The sequence below is a fragment of the Mercenaria mercenaria genome, chromosome 1, assembly GCF_021730395.1.
Source record: "Mercenaria mercenaria strain notata chromosome 1, MADL_Memer_1, whole genome shotgun sequence".
Taxonomy (NCBI): domain Eukaryota; kingdom Metazoa; phylum Mollusca; class Bivalvia; order Venerida; family Veneridae; genus Mercenaria; species Mercenaria mercenaria.
Genome location: NC_069361.1, coordinates 2,988,253 through 3,013,996, shown reverse-complemented (window position 1 = coordinate 3,013,996; position 25,744 = coordinate 2,988,253). Strand labels below are relative to the sequence as shown.

General features: G+C 34.3%; 1 protein-coding gene across 11 annotated transcripts in view; it reads left to right on the top strand.

Annotated features, from left to right (window-relative positions):
- LOC123524761 (tubulin polyglutamylase TTLL5-like) overlaps positions 1–25,744 on the top strand; it is a 61,400-nt gene that overhangs the window by 23,516 nt on the left and 12,140 nt on the right. For 4 of the 11 annotated variants that reach the window (XM_053538046.1, XM_053538041.1, XM_053538058.1 and 1 more), the window contains 13 exons: positions 884–938; positions 1,686–1,785; positions 2,159–2,588; positions 2,806–2,920; positions 3,717–3,863; positions 7,279–7,302; positions 8,754–8,783; positions 11,216–11,334; positions 11,835–11,947; positions 15,140–15,286; positions 17,424–17,627; positions 18,301–18,393; positions 20,069–20,155. In XM_053538046.1, the coding sequence (XP_053394021.1) occupies positions 884–938; positions 1,686–1,785; positions 2,159–2,588; positions 2,806–2,920; positions 3,717–3,863; positions 7,279–7,302; positions 8,754–8,783; positions 11,216–11,334; positions 11,835–11,947; positions 15,140–15,286; positions 17,424–17,627; positions 18,301–18,393; positions 20,069–20,155 (1,664 nt within the window). The remainder of the gene's footprint in view (positions 1–883; positions 939–1,685; positions 1,786–2,158; positions 2,589–2,805; positions 2,921–3,716; positions 3,864–7,278; positions 7,303–8,753; positions 8,784–11,215; positions 11,335–11,834; positions 11,948–15,139; positions 15,287–17,423; positions 17,628–18,300; positions 18,394–20,068; positions 20,156–25,744) is intronic. The other 7 variants (XM_053538074.1, XM_053538035.1, XM_053538043.1 and 4 more) reach the window with 7 other exon arrangements.

Genomic DNA, 25,744 nt, shown 5'->3' with positions numbered 1-25,744 from the left:
TTATGTTTAGGTCAACTTTTCTCCTAAACTATCAAAGCTATTGCTTTGAAACTTGGAATACTTGTTCACCATCATAAGCTGACCCTGTACATCAAGAAACATAACTCCATCTTGCTTTTTGCAGGATTTATTGCCCCTTTTGGACTTAGAAAATCAGTTTTCTTGGTTAAGTTTTATGTTTAGGTCAGCTTTTATCCTAAACTATCAAAGCTATTGCTTTAAAACTTGCAACACTTGTTCACCATCATAAGTTGACCCTGTACAGCAAGAAACATAACTCCGTCCTGCTTTTTGCAAGATTTATGGCCCCTTTTGGACTTAGAAAATATCAGATTTCTTGGTTAAGTTTTATGTTTAGGTCAACTTTTTCTCTTAAACTATCAAAGCTATTGCTTTGAAACTTGCAACACTTGTTCACCATCATAAGCTGACCCTGTACAGCAAGCAACATAAATCCATCCTGCTTTTTGCAATAATTATTGCCCCTTTTGGACTTAGAAAATCATTTTCTTGGTTGAGTATTATGTTTAAGTCAACTTTTCTCATAAACTATCAAAGCTATTGCTTTAAAACTTGCAACAGTTTTTCACCATCATAAGTGGACACTGTAAATCAAGAAACATAACTCTATCCTGCTTTTTGCAAGAATGATGGCCCTTTTAAGACTTAGAAAATCATGGGTAGGACAATATTTCTATTACACAAAAAAAAATCAGATGAGCGTCAGCACCCGCAAGGCGGTGCTCTTGTTTTTATTCAGACTTAAATTGAACTTAAACTCACACTGTTCTAACACATGTATTTCAGTTATTCTGACCAGCCTGTTGAAAGAAAATTACTATTACTACAGTGTAATAAGCTATATTGTTTTTACTATTTACAGAAGTGCATACATTCAGCTGGCTAATAATTCAAATTCTGTAAAACCTACTGTTGAGGTGAGTATACACAACTTTACGAATGGTTCTTTTTCTTAACCTTTAGCCTGTTGGCAGCAAGTGATTCTACCTTTGTGATGAGTGCAGACCTAGATCAGCCTGCACGTATCTTGCTCTGCACTATTCTTTATTCAGTTAGTAAATTCAGTGAACACCTCTTTGAATTAGAAGTGGTACTGCCCAAATTGAATGATGGACCAGTCCATTTTAGAAATTTAGCAGGGTAAAGGTTAAATGATATGTAAAAAGTGGGTTTATGTTTCATCTTTATGGAAATCTTTCACTGAAATGATCTTTATCATTATGGTAATGATAACAGTAAATGTGATGCTAAAGGGTTCAAAAATAGGTAAGAAGTACAAGATCAAAATTTAACTTTAAAAAGAGTCTTTCTTACGGGGAAGTTTTGCATATGCACAAGACATGAAGTTCCATTTCATTTTATTATTTGCAGCATTATGTTATAAATTTCTCATCATATAAGGTTAGTTGTATCAAGAAATACACTATAAAGAGCAAAGAGGAACGAAAAATTTTTATCCCGTTTTACATGAAACCTTAGATATAAATACACAAGGCACATAAAGATTGGTAAAGGTGTATTACTCACAGTGAGTGATTTGAAGTGAGTTATATGCACAGTGTTTCATTATTTAGCATTAAATTGAATAATACATATTACACCGATATCTGTCAATATGTCATCTTATAGTATATAATTATTTAGAACATTGTTGTAATTATCAGCTGGCAGCAGCATATGCCCAAGCTATGTTACGTACTAGACGATATGAGAGGAAGCTTGGAACAAAACGGTGTAGAAGCAGGAGACGAAGACGTGCAGCAAGTATGTATTTGGGTTTTAGTCCTTTAGGATTGAGTGTTCTTTTGAAATAATATGTGCTTTGTTCAGAGAAACTTCCATAATTTCCACATGATCTTTTAGACTTTGTCATTTGATGTAATATGTAAATCCAGTAATCAGACAGACTATATTTTACTATAAATATCCTATTTTTCTATTCAGGTCATTGTCAAAAGTATCAATCGTTCATGAAATATTTCCAGTTTTTGTTAGGTGGTTAGATTGTGTTTTGGCTGCAGCACATATATGTACATGGAAGTATGACATCCCCAGTAAGTTAACTATGATTCAATTTCCAAAGAATGAAAGTTGTCCACACAGTTAGGCCATACTTCTACATATGGTAAAATTTCAGGAAATGAGCGTAGAAAGTTGGTTCAAGGTGTACCGGAGGATTCTGGCGAGGACCAGGAGGAGAATGAAGATGAGGAACCTCCGATCACAGAAAGAAATATATCAGAACAAAATAATGTGATGTCACAAAAAGTGGACAAACCACCTTCCAGAACTCAGAGTGAAGAAGTCATTAAAATAGTTGTTGAAAAAGAAGCTAGAAAGGAAGGTAGTTCAGAAAAGCGTACAGGGCTGGCAGCCCTTGCTAGAACTAATGTAGACAATAGTGCTGTTTCAGCGGCCGAGGTGAAGGGAGATCACTCTAGTAATACTGTAGAGAATGGTGCTGAAATGAAAAAAGAATCCCGGTCTAGGTCACCCTCGCCACCACCTGCCCCACCAGAGCCAAAATATAATGTTGTAGAACTATTGCAGAAAGGTCATTCTCTAAGGTGAGCAGTTCTGTATTGGCTATGTTGATAAAAATCACTAAAACCATATGTCTTTTTTCAAGTTTTAAGATTGATTATTTCTTTTAACCAAATGACAGTCGTAAATAACAGGCTCCAGTGAGTGATTTACACCATTTTGAACTTGGATTGCTTCTTTAGCACTGATTGTTTTATCTTGTGTATGGGTTCTCACTAATGAGAAGATGTATGTTTTCAGTAAAGTGCAAGCTAGAACAGCATTTGCTATGTACCTTGTGAGAGTACAACAGAGATTGATGACTGACTGTAACTCTATGACACAGGATGACATGGATGGACTAAACGAGCAGATGGTAACTAATTCTTTTTTCAAGCCATGATGACTGGCTTCAATTTTCATTATGTTCTTCAATTTGTTGATACATGTTATGTTTGTTTTTATATTTTCATATATGTAATATCTCCCACACCACTGTGTGGTGGAAGACATATTGATTTACTCCTGTCTGTCTGTTTGTCCGTCTGTCTGTCACAAATCTTGTCCGCACTCTTGTCGAACATTTCTCATCCGATCTTCAACAAACTTGAACAAAATGTGTTTGCCAATAAGTTCTCTGCCAAGTTTGATAACTAGCCAAATTGGCCCAGGTGACTTCGTAATTATGGCCCTTTTTGATAATCAAAGCACTGAAAGTGTGATTGGGTTGTATCATAGCACTGAAAGTCTGATTGGGTTGTTTTTGATAATCAAAGCACTGAAAGTCTGATTGGGAATTAAGAATATATGAGTAGGGTTTACGCTCAAACATTTCTCATTTGATCTTATACTACTATTCAGATGAATAGGCAGTTGTGGGAGACATGCACTTTTCTGAAAAGCAGCTGTAGTTTATATATGTGTTTGTATTGCCAAAGAAAACTGAGAACTTTCAAATTAAGTTTGACTCGAGTGTAGTAGTGATTTTTTGTATTCAGCTGTTCAGGCGTACATACTGAGTCTTATATTCACACTTAATAATGAGGTCACAATTTATTAGTAGTTTAGAAAAGAATGATAACTGTCTTGTCTGCCAATTTTAGTTTTTCACTTTCAGCAATCAAAAGAATGAAAGATTTTTTGTATTAATTGTATGAATATGTTGTTTACAGGATCTGGTTCTGAGATTTTTGAAGCGAGCAGCTGTAAATCTGCAGCAATCATTCAAAGTTGTTGTTCCTAGTAGGAAACTGCCATTGAATGACAGACGCAGAATCCTTGCGAAACAGCTCGGGGATTTTGTTCATATATACAACAAGGTGAGTTAAAACTTTATGGAGCAAATAATGAATGGTCGTAAGGGGTGCATACAAGTGGACAAACTGTGCAGTCACTGTAAAAAGATGATATGCATGTAGGTGAGTTTCCAGTTGAATTTAGGCCTGTATTGCTGTGGATTTCCAAATTTTCCAATTCTCCTGTATGTCTTTTTAGATTTTCAGTTTGTAATAAATTGACTTTTTGTACACATTTTCATATATAGAGTATTTTAAGATACAAACTTTAGTAAGGAAAAAAACATCACACTCTGTGGACATCTCACTTTGGGATGGTAGCTTAGCCATTTTATCCAGTGGTCCCTTGTTGTCACCTACGAAATTGATAACCTGTAGGAATTCCTCTGAGAATAAAGTTGATTCCCACTATTTTGATTGATATGAAGTGTCAGAAATATAGAAACATATTTGCTGCTTTTAAGTTCTTGAATTGCATTATTTGTTTCACCTTAAACTAGCCATTAGAAATATTGAGGTCACAAATTCTGTGACAGATATGAATACAGTCATTGACAAGCATGAAACAAACAAACATACATGTGAAATAGAGATCTTCATGGAGATTCTTAGTAAATCCAGACATGATAATATTTATCCCAGAATACTAACGCAAAGTTTTGGCCTTGAATTTAGGTAGGTGAAAGAAGTTAAGTTTGACCATTGAAAAGTCATATGCCAAGCAGGGCCATTTTCCACTTAGCAAATGTCTTAGTCACAATGTTTATACTCCCACCAAACATGTTTGGGTGGGGGCTATATAGGAGCCAATTTTTCATGAATTATGCCCCCTTTTACTTAGAATTTAAGGTTAATTTTGATGCATTCTCACTATATATCATTTTGATTGGCTTAGAGCCAAAGGGAAGTAACCTTTTTTTAACTTTTGTACCGAGGTACTTCCCCATAAATTCCAAGAATTAGTCTATTTTTAGAAATTCTGTTTTTAGATTTTCAATATTTTAGGCATTTTTCTCACTTTTTAGCTTGACTTTTTGAAGAAAATGTAGAGCTATTGCACTCGCGTCGGCGTTGGTTAAAGTTCTTTTATAAAAGCAAATATCTCTGTTACTATCAAAGCTATTGACTTGAAACTTAAAATAGGTATTTACTATCAAAATCTACACCAGGAGAAACAATCCCCATAACTCTGATTTGAATTTTGACAGAATTATGCCTCTTTTTAACTTAGAATTTTTGGTTAAAGTTTTTGATAAAGTCAAATATCTCTGTTACTGTCAAAGCTATTAACTTGAAACTTAAAATACTTATTTACCATCAAAATCTACACCAGAAGAAACAATCCCGACAACTCTGATTGAATTTTGACAGAATTATGCCCATTTTTAACTTAGAATTTTTTGTAAAATTGATGCAAATCTCTGCAACAGGTTTTATTGATACTAATTCAGTTTACCATCAGTCCGTACACCAGGCGATCCCCCGTCAACTTTGATTTAATCTAGAGGTCAATTATGGCCCATTTAATGAAACTTTTGTTAAAATGTTACCAAAATAAAATCTTGGTACGTTTGAAACTTTATTTTGGATCAAAAAAGGTATTCATCAAATCAAAGGAAACATTTAACACTCTGGTGTTTACATTTATGGCCCTTTTAATTGAAACTTGTTTCTGAAAGTCTGTTCACCTCAACATAAAATCTGAGCGAGTTCGATTATGGGTCTCTTGTGTCAAAATCTAGTCCTATGTAAAAAAGTAAAACATTTGTTAACACTTGTAGGTACATTTTTGGCCCTTTTGAAAATTGGTCAGAATTATGACGCCCTCATAAATCCTTGGCGAGCGATTGGGTCGGCTGGGTTCCACAACTATGTCCGAGCTAGGTCACATCAAAGGACTTTGTAAACTTAGGCACAATTTTGCCCATCAATGAATGACGGAATGTTAATGCGAAGATCTAAGGTCCTTAGGTCTAAGGTCAAGGTCAACTGAGGTCAAGGTCAAATCAAGGAAAGCTATTTCCTGGAGAATCATTTTCATGCATATGCGATATTGATTAAATTGGTCACAATGTTTGCATATCTGAAAGGAGTGTCATCGCAGAACAGGTCCTAGGTAGGTCAACGGTCACATAGGTCAGATACAAGAGAAAACTTGTGTCCTGGAGCCATATTTCTATGCATAGGATTTTAGAAACTTGGCAAATGTTCAACCTGTACAGGGAGGTTGGAATACCAGGGTCCTGTCGGTTAAAGGTCAAGCCATCTAAGTCAAAGGAAAAGAATTGAACACTTTAGTCCACATTTCTTATGATGAGGATTTTGAATAACTTGGGCACAAATGTTCAACCATGAGATTCATTTCGACAAGAACCAGGTCAGTTAGGTAGGTCACAAACTAGGTCACAAAGGATACAGAAGGAAAACCTTTTTAAGCATTTCTAGCTTCACATTAGGATTGTATATTAAACTTAGGTCAGAATGTTAAACTTGAGAGTGTCTTGGCAAGAACAGTCTGGGTCATAGGTCAAAAACTAGTAGGGGTCAATCAAAGGAATGGCTATTTACCGACATTTCCACATATGACGATTTTAATGAAACTTGGTCAAATTTAATCCTATATGATACTTTAGTGTATCATGCGTCAGTTCCTTCTTTAGACTTTACTTTTTTTTAAAAGTTACTTATAAAGTCATAATTAACTTTTTCATCACTAGCTTTAGGAAAACATCGAAATTTTCTTATACCATCATCTACACCAAAGAGGTGATTAACCCCCATACTGTGATTTTTTTGGACTAAATTTTTTTTATTGAATTTTTTTTAATTTTGGTATTAGTCATATCTTGTTACTTTTAAGATTTTGACTTGGAACTAAAAAAGTTATTTTACTATCAAATCTACCGAGGGAAACAACCAAACACTTTTTGATTATGACAAGAGTTATTCCATTTTAACTTGTATTTTTTTTACTGGCAAAGCTCTGATTTAGAGTAGCACTGAGAAAATCGAGCGACGCTAGTTCTTATGACAGCTCAATTTATTATTAATTAGTCCTAGAAAAGTAAAATTTTTCTGTGGTACACGTTAGTAATTCATTTTTGTATTTATTTTTAGTGTATCTCTAATATTAGAGATTTTTATTTTACCTCATCCTTCATCCTGGGCACATATACTAGTATTACTTATATGTACCGTGGAAGCCCAGGATGAAGAACTCTAAAGACAAGTAAAAACATTTTTTTAAGTATTAAGTTTTTTTTTTTTATGTTTTATATTATTCTAAGTATTTTTAAAATTTCTTATGGTTGCCATTCTTCTGTGACAAGACCATACTGTGGGGGTATAAGTCACTCCTGTGACTGTTCTAGTTTGATTTATACATAAAAGTGGACCATGGATTTGTACAGTACACCGTTATAATGCTGCTCACTTTCAGGTTAAGTTCTGCAGAGGTGAAAAGGTACTAAACTGTTTGTACTGTCCATGCAATACTCTGGTTTGCTGTTTGACACACTATATTGGTCTTATCATTGAACTATGCAATGCACAGCATCCATGTCAAGGTCATATAAATCAAGGTCCATTCCAGCTGATCAGAAGATAGCGATGGTGACACTGGTCTAAGACATCATTTCATGATCAGTTTTCTGATTCTGTTCAAACCTAGCACAAATATTTATCACAACATTGCTGAGAGCTATGTTCTGTCTACACTGTTGTGTGCAGGGGTCAGAGTGGGATAACTAGGCACTGTCCACCTGAACTTTCTCTATAATGTGAATACTCTAGAACTAATTGAAATAGCATTTTTGTGATTTCCATTGCTTTTAGGTCAAGGTCATCATGATATCAGGCATTGAATGATATTTTACTAGTCATCTTTTCTCAGGACATTGATTGGTTATTTTTGAAATAACCAATCAATAGGTTTAATTCTAAATCTTGACTCTAAAGTCAGTTTTATAACATTCATTAGTCCACATATTGTTAAAGTTCTTATATGGTAACCTTACTTTAAGCTGTTTTAAATGTATTTTTTCTGGAGTACTTTTCAAAAAAATCAAAGGAAGTAAGATAAAATAGGATATACAATCTGAGAGGTTTATAATTATGCTGTATATGTTTAAGGCCCCAATCTAGATCCTGTTGATTATTAAAGATCACAGTCTATTGACAAGAGAAGACATTTGTCTTATTTCAGCTACTTACCAAGTCACAAGAGGTAATGTGTATTGCTAGACCTGTTAGTATGTATTAGTTGAGTTCGTTATAGAAATTAATATGTATTTGGCTCGAATTTGAACAAATGTTACATTAAAATACTGAAAAAAAACCTGATTCTGAATTTGATCTAGGGGAAATGTAATTTTTAAGGCAGCAGTGTCTTTTTTGCAATTTACTGTTAATGATGAAAACTGGGATACTTTGAAAAGAAGGCAGACATCTTGATTGTTCTGTGAGCCTTTTAGTATACTTTACAAAAGTAGTAGGTTACATACTCTGTTTAGAACTTGAAATTCTGCAAACTGTATGGATTCTGTTAAGATAAGATAATATAAGTTTTATTTTAGATCGGCAAGACATTAACAATACAACGTAAGCTGTGACTGAGCTTTTTAACCGACTATTGATTTTTGTTTTGAAGTGGGTAGCAGATGTCCTTAATTTTTCAAAACTTTTTCCAGAACTATTTTCAAAAACTTAACTTTTGGTTTTAGTGGTTTTTTGTGTCCTGAGATGTTTTTTTTCTTCTTTATTATAGAAGTCGCATAATCAAATCTCAACATGTTCATTTGTAGAAATAATTATATCATTTACAAACATCATAGAAATGATGCTGATCTATTTAAGGAATGATTGATTCAGACATAAAAGAAATATGAGTTAAGAATTTAAAGTTGAATATTTCAGAAATGCATGGCAGGACTGTTGGACAGACTGGTAAATAATGTAACGGTTGCTTGAAGTTTACTTTGGTGAAATGCAAATTTGATACTTACACTGGAACAAAAGGCTTCAAATAATAGCTCTCAGTTTTGGTGCCATACTAATGACTTTCATACTGTTTCAGAATTTATCATTTTCATTTAATATCATTTAGATTTGTTGATACCATTTTTGTCAGAAAAACAATGTGTCTTACCTGTTCACAACCCTCCAGAGCTCTGGAAAATATACTGATCTGGACTTTCATATCAGTATTACTTTAAAGCACAGACCATTCTCCAAAGAAAGAAAAATCCAGTTAAGTTATTGAAGTTTAAACATTATAATTATCTTACCTGTTCATCACCCTCAAAAGTTGATGAAAAAAGATACTAGAACTTCTGTAGATTTTCATCTCAGTATTGTTTTAAAGTACACCCTCTTATAAAAAAGACTTTGAAACATTAATTACTTTCTCAAAAGCTTTTTTTGTCAGAAATGCCATTTGGGTGAAAAGTACTTAAATTAGTAAAAATTTGGTTCATTAGTAAACTCTCTTGATCCAGTCTGAGTTGGTTTGAGTAGGATCAGCTGACAAAACAGGTATTTCATTATAATGAGACACAAAATTTTAGTCCTAAATTTCAAATAAATGTTTAAGTAACCTGTAGACTTCCTTTTGTCACTGCACATGCTTCAGTCAAATGAGCTATATTTGGAGATATTACCCCACTGCAAAAATGGACAAAAGTTACATTTGTTAGTTTGGTGAAGAATAGTGGTATAGAGGGTTCAAAGTAACTTTTCAGGAGGAAGGTAACATACCATTGTATATGGTTACACAAATAAAAGATAGTAGTGGTGATAAACCAATATTTTGAATTTTAATGAATATGTGTATAACCTTTGCCAGTGCAGTGATCTCGATTACGGCGTAAACATATCAAAATACGCATTGAAATAAAACAGTACACATTAATTTTTAGACAAAGCCGTTGCATAGAATGTACACAAAAATATCCTTTCAGTTTTGAGAAAGAAACTTTTATTTTGACATTTTTGTCGACATGGAGGAGATTAGAGACTTTTTTAAAGGGGAGAAAACTCAGACTGAATTGTTAGTACTGCGGCTGTGTGTGGGACTAAGTGCATTTGGTGGGTTGCAGCCTTACAAGTTGAGTTGGCAATGTTCAATAAAAATGGCGTCTGCTTGCCTTTAGAAGAAAAATGCAAAAAATAACCTAAAAACTTCCAAGATGACTGGCTAAGTGATCCTGCATTATGTAAGTGACTTTTGTGGGACGGTTTGTCCATGAAGTGTTTAATTTGCATTCATTCTAAATAAGGTAACATCTTTGTGACAGGATGTTAAGGTCAACAGAAGTCTTCATTGACCAGACATTTAATCACAAAAAAGCAGCAGAGCTAAATTGTTGAGAATTAGTTTGTACCCAAAACTTTTTTCACAGTTCCTCATTTTTTGTCATGGTGGGGGTACACTGAACCCTATTATTTCCAAACTAATTGCAAGCACTGCAGTGTCATACTGATTTACACTACACAAAATGCTGTATTGATAGCAGTGGCAAATTTGTTGTGTTTTGTTTAGATTTTGGTAAATAGATTTAAGTGAGGTATTTGGTTAATTTAGAAGACTGATGGAGGGTTTTCAGGCTGCCTTTCAATTTTTATGCTTGCTTCTTAGAAAAACTATTGTCATACTAAGATAATTCTATTCCCAGACTTATTCTCTAATGACTTACCCTTCTAAAGGTCATATTAAAGTCTATTAAAGTCACATTAAGACTTGATTGCCAGTGAAATATTTTGTCTAAAAGACTGTCAGTACATTTAGTTGCAACATGGAGGACTAAAACTTAGGATCTTTCTGAGGTAAATGTAACATACTGTTGATTGCCCTTTATCCCTGCCTTAGGTAATCTGATTTTACTACCGATAGTAACTGGTAATGGTTATCATGTATTTTAACATATGAAACCATCATTACATGACAAGAACAAGAAGGGCAACCTTGCTGAAAATTCTTTATCTTTTATAGATCATAACTGCATAATCAGGTAGATATTCTCTTAGCTTCATTCAAGTTCATAAATTATCGGTCAGTTACAGTTATCAGTTGTTCAATAAGCCTTTAGCAAGTAAGTTTCTGGGGCACAGCACGTTTTAAGAAGTAATGGAAACATTTGCAAATATGTTAGCTCAATCAGTCATTTTTCATGGGTATCTAGTTCCAGCTTGTAGTTATGTTTGATGTATTCAAATAGATATAATTCTTTAACATATATATTAAGGGAATATATCAAGTATGTAATGTAGATGGAATTGCAGTTATGAGACAGGTTTACCCAGACTGTCTGTTTGCCAAATGGAAGTGAAATATAAAAGGTGTTATACCGAATTTTAAGTAGTATCTGGTATTTTTACAGGAAACAGAGCAGCTCCGAGCTAGGAAACAGCTGGAGAGGAAGCATACCCACCTGCGACGAGCAGAAAGTGTTGATGGTCTAGATGAGGACAAATTTGACAGATTTGTACACACAGCAAGGTTAGTAGGTAAAATACTAAAGGTTTACTGTATCACAGAATGATGTGATATATCCAGTATCCTGCTACACTTGTAGTCATGGTTTAATATGAAATGCATATCTTATATAGAGAACTAACTGAATATGTGACAGGTGCTATCAAAATATGTAATATATTTGCACAAACTCATTAATTGAAATTTAAAAAGCATTGCAATGTTGTTTGGCCTTTTGAAACAATAATTTGTTTCCACTTCTAAAATCAATAACTTTAAACCATTACAAAAATGAACAATTTTCTAAAGAATTTTGCAATATTTCTTTTTTACTTTTATCAAAAGTTTATTTTATTGACATTACAATAGATCTTTTGTCATTCACTTCTGTGTTGATTTTTTTTTATGGTTAGAAGATACTTGATTCACTGGGCAGTACATACACCTTATTAATTTAGCAAGATAAGAACAGTTGTATTGATTTTCCTTTTGAGTGTTGCTTTATGATGATCTGAATGTTTCAGTGAGGGTGAATTAGAAGAAGTGCTTACAACATATACCAAAATCAACAAGTCAGCAAGTATATTCCTTGGTGGTAAAACAGCGGGAGAAGCAAGTTCACATGTACCCACAACAGGTACTCTTTTGACATGTAGTACTCAATTTATTTAATTCTCATCCGTATTAAATGATGTGGTAGTGAAATTGTGTTTTTACAGCATGCATGAAAGTTCAGGACCATGACTGTTTCTCTCCAGCTTCTACACAATCCTGTTCACTCTGTAACTTTTTAGCTCACCTGTCACGAAGTGACAAGGTGAGCTATTGTGACCGCTTGATGTCAGTCGTCAGTCGTGTGTCATCTGTCGTCCGTCAACAATTTCTAAAAAAATCTTCTTGATAACCACTGTGCAGAATTACACCAAACTTCACAGGAATGATCCTTTGGTGGCCCCCTTTCAGAATTATTCAAAGAATTGAATTCAATGCAGAACTCTGCCATGGCAACCAAAAGGAAAAACTTTAAAAATCTTCTTGTCCAAAACCACAGGGCCTAGGGCTTTGATATCTGATGTGTAGCATCATCTAGTGGTCCTCTACCAAAATTGTTCAAATTATCCTCCTAGGGTCAAATATGGCCCCGCCCCGGGGGGTCACATGGTTTATATAGACTTAAATAGGGAAAACTTTGAAAATCTTCTTGTACAAAACCACATGGCCTAGGGCTTTGATATTTGGTATGTAGCATAATCTAGTGGTCCTCTACCAAGATGTTCAAATTATCCCCCAAGGGTCAAATATGGCTCTGCCCTGGGGGTCCCAAGTTTTACATAGACTTATATAGGAAAAAAAGTTTAAAAATCTTCTTGTCTGAAACCACAACACTTAGACCTTTGATATATGGTTTGTAGCATTGTCTTATGGTCCTCAACCAAAATTGTTCAAATTGTACCCCTTGGGTGAAAAGAGGCCCTGCCCTGGGGGTCCCAAGTTTTATATAGACTTATATAGGAAAAAGCTTTTAAAAATCTTCTTGTCTGAAACCATACGACCTAGGCTTTTGATATTTGGTATGATTCATTGTCTAGTAGTCCTCTACCAGAATTGTTCAAATTATGCCGCTGGGGTTAAAAGAGGCCCCTGCCCTGGGGTCACTTAGTTATTATGTGAGTTATATAGGAAAAATACTTAAAAAATCATCTGATCCTATTTCCAAGACTGTTTAATTATAATTACCTGATGACCCCAAATAATATGATGTCACTTGACTGTGACCTTGACCTACTGGCCTACTATCTTGTTTTTTAAGATAAGCCTTGAAATTTTGATGACATACACAGTTTTGCGCACAAATCGTAAAACTGAATTTCATTGACTATGAATGTGACCTACTAACTTTCTTAACATTTTATCATCAGTTTGACATTTGAAACATGTAGCTCATATTACTCAGGTGAGCGATCCAGGGTCATCATGACCCTCTTATTTTATCATGCCATTACTGTAACAACTGCCTGATAAAGCCTGTTTGAGAAAAGCAGCCTTTTTCAGGTCAGTGACTTGAGAATGCTTTACACCATGTAGACCTATGATAAAGTCCAAGGACATCAGATTGTGTCTGCCTTGCCTTTTAAAAATTTCTATGCTCTCATACTTTACTGAAATAGGTCTTTAAAACCCCAAATATTATAAAATAAAAGCAGAAAAACAAAGGCTAACCTTGTGTTTTGTACCTGACATCTCTGTTCTGTTGAACATGAATCAATAATTTTAATTTGCTGCCAAGTGAATTTTTATCCAAAGTTCAATTGTTCAGTTGCAAGACGGATACCCATTCTCACCAAGCAAACGTTAGACGTGACTTAAATACACATGCCATAACGCCGCTTTACCATTTCCTTGATGATTTTATTCAATAACATTCCATTCCAGATGCAATATTCCTTGATGTAAGTGCAGAGAGCTGAAATCCTGAACAAACGCTTTACATGAGTCATTTTCCATTTTTCTACAAGCGTTTTCGTTATAAAAACTTTTTGTGGTAATTGCAAATACGGTTGGCATATGCTATACATTAGTGACATGGTCTCATGTACCTAGTAAGGGCATGTTTATAAAAAATAATTGCGTAAATATGTCTTTCAGCAGTTATTCTCAAAAACAAGATGGCATCGTTTTGAAAATAAAATAAAAAAAGAAGTCCAGCAAAACAGCAAAATTTATTTTAGCCCTAAGTTTTGCCCTTTATTTCGAATGAAGGTAGAATAAAAGTTGTTAATAAATTATGGCATGATAAATAGAATAACAGGTAACTGTCTTTTGAGAAAGGGATTTCTCAGACTTGGCTAGATATGGTCCGGAAGGAGCGAGGCTCGTCTGAGAAACCTTTTCTCAAAAGACAGTAACCTGTTATTCTCTATAACTCCAGAAAGATTTTCAAATAAGTTGACACAAATGTGTACAAGAAAATGTGTATGAGAAAATGCTTTGAGCACAAACCATCATACTTATTCAATGTCAAGGTTTTACAGTTAGGTCAGAGGTCAGAAGGCAGTATTGTACATACTCTTAATATCTTAAGGTATTTGAAGTAACTTCTCACAGGTGTTGACCATACTGAGACAGTGTGCAGAAGGAACTTTTAGCCATGTTGTTATAAGGTGAGAGTTGCACAGTAACATGAAAAGTTTAATAGACAGTATAAGATTTCTGCTTTATATCATGTAATTCACTTGTAGGTACCTCTCATAATTTTTATGCCCCCGGCATCTACTGATGCGGGAGGCATATAAGGATTGTCCTTTCCGTCCGTTTGTCCGTCCGTACGGGGTTAACCAAATGGGACTGTTTTGTCTAGCATCAATACCCCTAACTAGAATGACTTGATACTAATGCAGATGTAACCTGTGACCATTCCTCATCTTCAGACATCACCTGACCTCAGTTTGACCTTGACCTTGAACTTGACCTCGTTTTGGACTTAGGTTGCTTTGTATCAACAAGGATGCCACGTGCATCAAACATTTATTGAACACAACTCCTTGTTTTCAGTTATTTTAAAGGGAGACCTATTTACTGGTACCACAGTGAAATGAATTACAGATAGCAACTTTTAGCCATACAAAGTCAAGGTCATACATACATGTTTAAAAGACAGTTTACTTTGGTTTGTACAGATTGTCCCTTGTTTTGCAGTTACAACACAGTTTTGGAGAAAACTTACTTGGTAAAAATAACCAGTTTATTTAGAGAGAAAATGTTTAATCATATTAAAAACTTGTGGATATTCCATAAGACTATGCATTAATTAAAGTTACTTGTTGAATAGGAAATTCAATGCAGCATATAGGAGCTTCGTCCCCTGTAATGAGAACAGAGTCACAAGTACAGTTGAACAGGCGAAAAGACAGCGATGCCTCAGATAAACCGGCAACACAACCTAGAACAGTAACAGGCTGGGAGGAAGTACCTAGAGGTAAAGTTAACTGTGTGTTAACCAGACTGTCTGTCTGTCTCTCTGTCTGTCATGCACTTTCCTTCCTTGACAATTTCTACAGATTTTGTCATCATGATATAAACATGGACTTTACACATGCAGCAAGAAGTAATGCTATATAAGGCTTCTTATCTCTCCTGGTATGACCATTATTCATATAAATCATTTAATCCTACCACTTCGCATGTAGAGGGTGTAAGGAAAGTTTGTTCCAGTTGAAAACATAGAGTATCACAGCAACATGGAAAGTAAAATGTAATAGAATAATTGGAAATCCACAGGTCACCCAACACAACAAATGAAAATGTTGCAGGCCCAGTTTGATTGAGCCAAGACATGTACAGAATTTAGTTACTAAATGCTGATATGTTGACATTGATGGTTAATCTAAGTTCTCTTACTGGAGAAGATACATCTTTGTAAAATAATAGAGCTGTTTTCTTAACTGGAACAAACTTTCAATACACCATTTATTACACCTGCCTGCTGTGTAAACATGAGCTTTATCACACCACCACAGGTTTACACTGTTGAGAGGAGATGACAATTTTTCAACATTTCACAATATTTGTGGCTGTAATAGAGAGTAAAATAGAATTATGTAAATAAAGTTATAATGCATTTTCACTGATTTCATAACTCATACAAACTCAGCACAGTAGATATAGAATGGCCTACCTACTAGAACAGCACATCTTGATAAACAAAAATCTTAAAAAGTTATACAATTTTGATGTTCAAATTGGTGTACCACCCATATAAAGATACAAATGTAATAAAATAATATGATGAATTGAATTTCATATTAAAATCAATTCTATCTAATTCTTACCAACTAATAAGAAGGCCGCTTGCACTTGGCAGGCAGCCATATAGCTCCTAACACTGGCTAGTTGTAGTGTTTTTAACAGTAGATAACTTTCTTTTGCATAATTATGCCATCTGGGTAAATTTTATTAGGTTAGAAAATAGAATGTTTAATGTGAAGTCCGGACAAAAAGAATAAAAAGGTTACTGGAAGACCTTCATCTTTAATTTATTCTGCAACTTGTTGCCTAAGTTAAAGGTTAGAAAGACAATAAGCTGAACTTCTTCTTCTTAAAGACAATGTATGTAAGTTGTGTAATTAAATTTAGATATGTCTATAGGATTAAGAAAAACTGGTCTTATAAGATACAAAATGTCTGTTCCCAAAAGCTGAATACAAAATAAGAAAACTTAATTGTAGTGTTAAGGAATTTCTTTTCTGACTTGTTTTGTTCCATTTATTACTAAAGTCCATTTTCTGCTAATAAAATGATGATGAAGTCATACCCCAATTTTGGCCTAGTTTTCTGATGGAAGTTCCCACAAATATCAAAAAAATGAACTCGCCTTATAAGAGGGTCATAGTTAAATACTGTTGATTTTGGCGCAAACTTCGTAGCCCGTCTTATAAGCGATCTGCCTTATAAGCGAGTAAATATGGTAGAAAATGTACAGGTACATACACAATTGAAATGGATGTCAGTTACAGCTTACTTGCTTCTAGTTTTTGCACGTTCTGCTAGATTTTGTTTTATTGTACAGTTGCAAGGCTGAATATTAAGTTATTTTTGTTTCCAGATACAGTATGATTTCTTACATTGATTAAAGATCTTATACAAAATAGGCAAGTGTGCTTGGTATTAAGTCTGAGTATATTGTCATGGTAATCTGGTTGATTATCTCTTAGGAGAATAACTTTCACTTGAGTTCAATGATTGTTTTGGATTAATCATTTTGTCAAAGGTTTTCATGAAACAGGCAAAGAGCAATCTGATGTGTTTTGACTGGTATATTGTCATGAGTTTATATTGACTGATGTTTGATAGAGTTACAGGACCTCAAAAATTAAGGTTTCTTAATCTTCCTTCCAAAATTTTTAAAGTCTGGATTGTCTCCTCTAAGCTGTCATATTTATGTCTAAATATTTTGCATGTTGTCAGATCTTTGGAATCCACTGCATTTTTTCTAAATTTTATTTTTCATTTCAAGATAATTTCTTATAAAAATATTTCCAGATTTTATTCAAACCATTCCGAAATTATTATATATAGTACTAAGTCTGCATGTAGATTTGCTTTTAATCCTCCAGCTATACATAGTGTACCGACCTCTAGTAATGACCTACGACCTCATTCCTCTCATACGGGTAACCATAGCAACGTAGTCTATGGAGCACGACCTGCTTCCTACAACACCAACTCTGCAGCTTCCTACGCCTCCGCTGTACAAATATACACCCAGAAACTCTCCTCCCTGAGACCAAGGTCTGCAACAACTGCTACTCAAAAACCAGGTATAGTATAATTATGTTGATGGCATATAGATAACAAATTTTATACATTCCAAAGAAAGCCATTTTTCTTTCAAGCTAGTTTAATCAACTTGTCTAGAGCAGTAACATTTTTGCATTTTCATTCCTTTCAACAGTATTTTGCTTCACAGAGGTTGAATTGTTCACACTTAACTTCACTTAATATGATTAGAGTATATGGAATATATTCTTTGATTTTACAATTTCTGTATATTTTTATCTGCAAATACTGCTGCATAAAGTAGTATCATGTTTACATCAGTGCAGAAAGTGGGTAACTGGTTCTTTCTGTCATTGCAGATAACAGCTTTTTGCACTCACTTGAGAACAATAAGATAGAAATATTTTAGTAGTGTAGCATAGTCTTTGATAGCTCACCTAGTTTGGAGGTACAGTGTAGTAGTCATAGGTCATGAAGATTTTTGCTTTAAGGAAGATTTCCTTTAAAATTAATTCACATGATGTCTTGCCACATAATAACTTTGCCATTCATTTTGCAATTGACCGGTGTCCAGACATTTTTATTTTCTCTTAGTAAAGCAGTGCTTGTATTTATGCTTAGATTTTAAAACATATGCAGAATATTAACAATATTTATCACTTTATATTGATTCACTATAACAGTGGAATAGCTAGAGATAAATTCATTTTACAGACAGGCAGATTAGATCACGACCATCATCAGCTGTTATGGCTAGACCAGGATCAGCTTCCAGTAATGCTTATGGAAGTAACACAGACTTGCAAGGTATCTACCAATTTAGCACCCCTGAACCAAAGGCTCAAAGTAAGCTATTAGTATAGGTGGATGGTCCAGCTTCTATCCTTTTACTTATTAAATATTTTCTCCCCAGAAACTACTGGCCAGAATTACACAAAACTGGGTCTCTAGCATACTGGCATTTAGCTGTATCAAGTTTGAATTGTTTTGCTTGACCTTTTTAAAATATAAATGAATAAAAATAGATGAAAACCTTTAAAAGACATCTTCTCATTATCCACTTGATGGATACTTTCTGCAGCATCCTTGCATTGGTCTTTCTCAGGTTTGACCACATGATTTCATTTGACTCATATTAAAGCTTAAGACAGAAAAACTTTTAAACAAATTCTTCTAATGAACCACCTAATGACTGTTAGTACAAAAACCATTTCCACTCAGTAGTTTGATTTGACTTATAATCCTCATACTTAGCAGGCACATTGTCCTCTTGAATTTAAGGTCTGTTGGTCAGAGGTCAAGGTCACAGTTACTGTAAATACAAAAACTGTTTCACTCAGTATCTTCGGAATGCTTTGATGTACGATCCTTAAACTTGTAAGGCACATTGCTCATGGTCAGTGGATGACCCCTATTAATTTAAGATCAGTGAGCCAGAGACCACAGTAACTGATATTACAAGAACCTTTTCCGAGAAACTCTTTACCTGCAACCCATCTCAGTTAAATTGTCTGTGTGCAGCACCCTACTGGTTTTGAGTTGATAGGGTCAGAGGTCAAGGTCACACTGACTGTAAAGTATAAAGCTTTGAAATAGATTTGACCTGCTCACCTCAAACTTTGCAGGCATATCGCCAGTGGGTATTAGGTGATCTCTATTGATCATAGTGGTGTTAGTACATAAAAGCTTTCTGCTCAGTATTTCTAGAATGACTTGACCTACAACAGTTAAACTTGGCAGCAACATTGCTCATGGGCAGTGAATGACCATTACTGATTTTGATTTTTATGCTCCCTGAAGGGGTGGAGCATTTAGTCGCCACCTTGTTAGGTCTGTGTCTAAAGTTAAGATTAAAGTGACCATTAATTAAGATAAATCATTCACCTCTCTTGATTTTGAGGTGATGTTCAGGCTTAATCCTTCCTACATATAATGCTCCTCACAGCAGTGCTGTTGTTAAGTTTGTTCAAGTGTATTTTTAACCTCTGTAATGGGCTGCTAGAGCTTTAAACAGAAAAGATTTAAACAACTTTTTCTCTTAAACGACTTTATACATCTTCACCAAACATGGTCTGAGGCATCTTCGTATGGACTATCTCAGGTTTGTTCAAATGGTTGAACATGGCCCCTTTTTTGAAGTTTATCAGATATCCAAGAAAGTAAGGTTGCAAAACTGTTATCTTGGTTTAATCGATGACAGCCTGTGAAGTACCGTGAAGGATAAATATTTAACATTATTTAACCAGCTTATCCAAGTTCTATCAGAAAAAAATGTTGTCACAAGGAAAGGTGCTTTAAACAGGAAAATTATTTTTTACAATCCAATTTTGTCTGAAAAAAAAGCCCCCTTTATGAAAACGTGTTTATTGACTTTTGTTTTGGGTATACAATATAAGGTATAGCCTCAAACTGATAAAGAAAAATATGATATATATTGTAAGATATATGTATAATTTTAAAATGAGGATACTAAACTTTTCAGGGGATATTTCTAGCTCTGATGAATGTAACAGCTCCAATAAAAGACCCTCTATATTATTTAGCAAACATTTTGCTAGAAATTTTAAAGGTACTGTTAAATGCACCTCAGTTTCTTGTTGAACTGCACCAAGAGTACAATACATAAACTAGAGGGTACTTTTATAGACATATGCAACTTAACCTTTAGCCTGCTGTCTGCAAGTGATTCTGCCTTTGCGACCAGTGCAGACCAAGATCATGGTCTGCACTGTTCGCTATTCAGTCAGTAAATTTTCATTGAACACCCCTTCAAATAGTAAATGGTACTGCCCAGATTGAATGATGGACCAGTCCATTTTAGAAATAAGAGCAGGGTAAAGGTTAAAGTCTTGAACTTGCATGTTTTGATATTGTGCCCAACTCTTATCATATTCCATCTTTAAATGTATTGGACTCTGATTCAGGCGAATTACTCTCCTAGACTCCTCTGATAAAGAATTATGTGAAAAATTACATACATTTATAATATTCATGTGCAGTTTAGATGTGAACTTAAACCTTTCACACAGTAGCTTCTACCAGAGACTCTTTTTTTGTGTGCCAGAGAATATAGATTGACTCCTGCCTTAAATTTCTGAGGCATTTTCTCTTTATCTTTTTTATTACTCGACTGATTTGCTTCAAACTTGAAAGAGTTGCTCCTCATTTAAACACTCACATCATATAATACAAGGTCTATGACTCCTATATTTCATAAATTATGCCCCCTCTTTGTCTTAACTATTGGAAGAACAAGGAGGGTTATTAAATGTTGGCATCTTTGTTGGTTTAAGTTTTTTACAAAATTCAATAGCTACTTCATCACTGAAGATATTCAATTGAAACTTGCTGTACTTGCCAATAATGACAATGTTTATCAGTGTGATATCCTCAGGCAAAATTTACATAATTATACCCTATTAAAGTAAGAAATTTTGGTTAAAATTTTTATAAAGTCCAATGTCTTCTTCATAAATTAAGATATTCTTCCTTCACCAAAGCTGGAAGTCGCCACATGACCTAAACTGTGTCGATGAAACATTAAATGCAACAAAAGCAAATCGTGACAAGCCTTCATATTGTCCAGCAGGCTCTCATGAAACACCTCTTGTTACTTACCAGGTTAACTTTCATCCTATAATTGCTATTACTTTTGCTGCACTATCACTCATATCATATGACACAAGGTCCATAACTTACACCATATTTTATAAATTGTGCCCCCTTTTTCTTAGACTATAATATTTCAAAGATTAGATTCACTTCCACTCTGTCTGTGTTGTAACTGAATGGATTTGATTCAACTTAAAAAAATGTTGCTCCATATAAACGTAATTGCACTAGTTTCCTCAGATATGCCCTATTTCACTATCAGCATAAAAAATGGAGGGCCCTGCCTGTGCTCGTTCAGTTCTTGTTTCAAATAGTGCTTAAATACCTGGTGCCTATTAACATAAAGTTGCGGGACAGTAGCCATTTTTTGCAATTTTGTGCACAGTTTGCCTACTCTCTTAGAATGCAGGTGTTTTCGTAGTTATCTATGCTTTAAATGGTGCCTTTATCTCTACTTTTGCTTTAATGTTGTATACTGAACTAAACAGCTTACCTATTATTTCTTATTTTGTTCATTCCTTGAAATTTAATGCAGATACTCTCTTTGAAATTTAGGGTACACTTAGAAAAATATGCTGTGGACGAAGTTTTAAAATTTTAACAGAATTATTAAACTATGCCGTAATATCAATTTACCCACTTTTCAACTTTGACCCATTTTTTAAAAGCTACAAAAATACACAAAAATGTTAAGAATTTATAAACTAGGGAAAAATATTTTAGAGGCAAAAAAATGACAATATTAACAGAATAAGCATTGTTGTTATGCCCTATCAAAAAAGAGCATTTAGTATTTGTGTGATATTCAACCATTTCCCTGTAAATAATCAAAATCTACACCTTCATATTTTTAGCTCGACTATTCGAAGAATAGTCTAGCTATTCTACTTACCCTGGCGTCGGCGTCGGCGTCACACCTTGGTTAAGTTTTTGCAAGCAAGTACATACAGCCATCAATTAAAGGCATATAGCTTTGAAACTTATTTTTTCTTTTTCTAGGTCAATTATCAACCTCTCTGGGTCAAGTCCCATAACTCTGACATGTATTTTGAGCAAATTATGCCCCCTTTTGGACTTAGAAAATTTTGGTTAAAGTTTTACATGCAAGTTACTATCTCCAAAACTAATGCAGATATTGATTTGAAACTTCACATGTGTCTTCGGGGTTATAAAACTAGTTGATAGCAGCAAGTCCCATAACTCTGACTTTCATTTTGGCCAAATTATGCCCCCTTTTGGACTTAGAAAATTCTGGTTAAAGTTTTGTGTGCAAGTACATACAGCTATTTCTAAAAGGCATATAGATTTGAAACTTATTTTTTCTTTTTCTAGATCAATTACCAACCTCACTGGGTCAAGACCCATAACTCTGACATGTATTTTGAGCAAATTATGCCCCCTTTTAGACTCAGAAAAATTTGGTTAAAGTTTTACATGCAAGTTATTATCTCCAAAACTAATGCAGATATTGATTTGAAACTTCACATGTGTCTTCGGGGTTATAAAACTAGTTGATAGCAGCAAGTCCCATAACTCTGACCTTCATTTTGGCCAAATTATGCCCCCTTTTGGACTTAGCAAATTCTTGTTAAAGTTTTGCGTGCAAGTACATACAGCTATTACTAAAAGGCATATAGATTTGAAACTTATTTTTTCTATTTCTAGATCAATTACTAACTTCACTGGATCAAGTTCCATAACTCTGGCATGTATTTTGGGCAAATTATGCCCCCTTTTGGACTTTGAAAATTCTGGTTAAAGTTTTACATGCGAGTTTCTATCTCCAAAACTAATGCAGATATTGAATTGAAACTTCACATGTGCCTTAGGGGTTATAAAAATAGTTGATAGCAGCAAGTCCCATAACTGATATACATTTTGGTCAAATTATTCCCCCTTTTGAACTTAAAACTCTTTTGATATTTAACCTTTTTAGGTAATATTTTCCTGCCTCTGGGACAATATTTCGAATAGTCGAGCTTGGCTGTCTTATGGACAGCTCTTGTTAAAAACAGTACTGACTTGTTATCAAAAAACATACTTTTGTACATACTTTAATAACTTTAAAGATTGGGTGTAAACTATATCTTTGCTTGATTAGATATTTTTGAAATTTTGATATGTTATTAACGGTATAATAATACCTATGTTACTATATATAGTAATAAAAATGGTGCTGTTTTGTCATCATTATGAGCCACGTCCAGCAATTATGCCTCTGAGTGCCTAATGTTATTTTGTCATAGCGACCCACTGAAGTTTTTTAATGTGACATTTGGGACAATGTGACTATGCGTAAACTTACAATGGCCACCATGTTGAATATCAATATCTTTGTTGTTTTTTTTGTGTGTTGTTGTTAACCATTTGCTTAGAAGTATAAATGCTCATTAACAATAAAACAATTCCTTCCTTAATTCAGTCCCTCTATCTCTTGCAACAGCAATATCAGCTTCTTTTCATTTAAATAAGTATTTCTGTCTGTTCATTTTCAAGATGCACTCTTGTCAACGATGGTTTTTAGCTCGCCTTTTTGAAGAAAAAGTAGAGCTATTGCACTCGCCCCGGTGTTGGCGTCGGCGTCGCCGTTGGTTAAGGTTTTTGATAAAGTCAAATATCTCTGTTACTATCAAAGCTATTGACTTGAAACTTAAAAGAGTTATTTACTATCAAAGTCTACACCAGGAGAAACAATCCCCATAACTCTGATTTGAATTTTGACAGAATTATGCCCCTTTTTAACTTAGAATTTTTAATCCCCCGCCGTGGCGGAGGGATTATAGGAATGGTCTGCGTCCGTCCTTCCGTCCATCCATCTGTCCTTCTGTCCATCCTTCCGTCTGTCCGTCCTTCCGTCCATAAAAAAATCGTGTTCTGTCCATATCTTTTGAACATGAGAGGTATTTCATGCGTGAAATCTGACATTTACCTCAATAACCCAAAAATTTACAAAAAGATGATGCAATATCTGACATATTTCCATTATATTAACAACAAATGTTTAAACTCACCAAGGCGATGTGCAGAACCCATATTCCAACTGTGCTGGGTCAAGGTCAATGTCACACTTGGGGATCAAAGGTCATGGGGTGATATTTTGTGTCCGGTCCATATCTTTTGAACCCCTTGACATATTTCCATTATATTAACAACAAATGTTAAGCTCACCAAGGCGATGTGCAGAACCCATGTTCTAACTGCACTGGGTCAAGGTCACACTTGGGGATCAAAGTCTACACCAGGAGAAACAGTCCCCATAACTCTGATTTTAATTTTGACAGAATTATGCCCCTTTTTAACTTAGAATTTTTTGTTAAATTTTTTGATAAAGTCAAATATCTCTGTTACTATTAAAGCTTTTGACTTGAAACTCAAAATAGTTATTTATTATCAAAGTCTTCACCAGGAGACACAATTCCCATAACTCTGATTGAATTTTGACAGAATTATGCCCCTTTTTAACTTAGAATTTTTGGTTAAAATGTTTGATAAAGTAAAATATCTATAATACTATCAAAGCTTTTGACTTGAAACTTAAAATACTTATTTACCATCAAAGTCTACACCAGGAGAAACAGTCCCCATAACTCTGATTTGAATTTTGACAAAATTTTATCTCTTTTTAACTTAGAAATTTTTGTTAAAATTTTTGATAAAGTCAAATATCTCCGTTACTATTAAAGCTTTTGACTTGAAACTCAAAATGGTTATTTACTATCAAAGTCTACACCAGGAGACACAATTCTCATAACTCTGATTAGAATTTTGACAGAGTTATGTTCCTTTTTAACTTGGATTTTTTTTTACTGTATGACACAACTGGTTACAGTAAACCTCACTTACAACCAGAACAGCTTGGGACCTCTAAAAATGTTCCTTATAACCAAGGTTCCTTATATCCATATAGCGAGCTAGTTCCTTGTAACCGAGGTTTGTATAACGAACACAATTTGTATAGCGAACACTGTTTGACTGATGTTTGATAAGGGCTACGGGCCAACCTTGAATCTTTATGTGTAAAAGTTGCGTTTCTAGTACCGGTCTTTTCCTGGAGAGATAGTAAGGTAAACTGCCTGCATGTACATGACTGAAATAGTGTTGAAACTCGGCGTTAAAAGCCGAAACAAAGCCAAAATGTTCTTCGAGAAGAATGACAGTAATTTATGTTTATTTTTGCCTGTTATTTCTATCTTCATTTTAGAGAGTGCTACACGATGGCTATAAGATATGTTGCAGTTACTCCCCTTACCTTGCTTGACTGCATGCTATTTTTTTTATTAACAAAAATGTTAAATTGACTACTTATGAAAATTTAAAAAGTGTACTACATATGGATTAAAGTGTAAATTATACCTATACTTTTGCTATGGTCCATTTTAGCACCTATAATTTTTACAGTTGGAAATTTGGCAAACTGGCCTGTTTGCCATTGTTAATCACGTGTAGTTAACACATTTATTTAGGATAGTATGACCATGACCAATTTTCGTTTACTATCGTTAACATGAAATACCTAATACATGTAACTTTTGAACATAATCTTGAG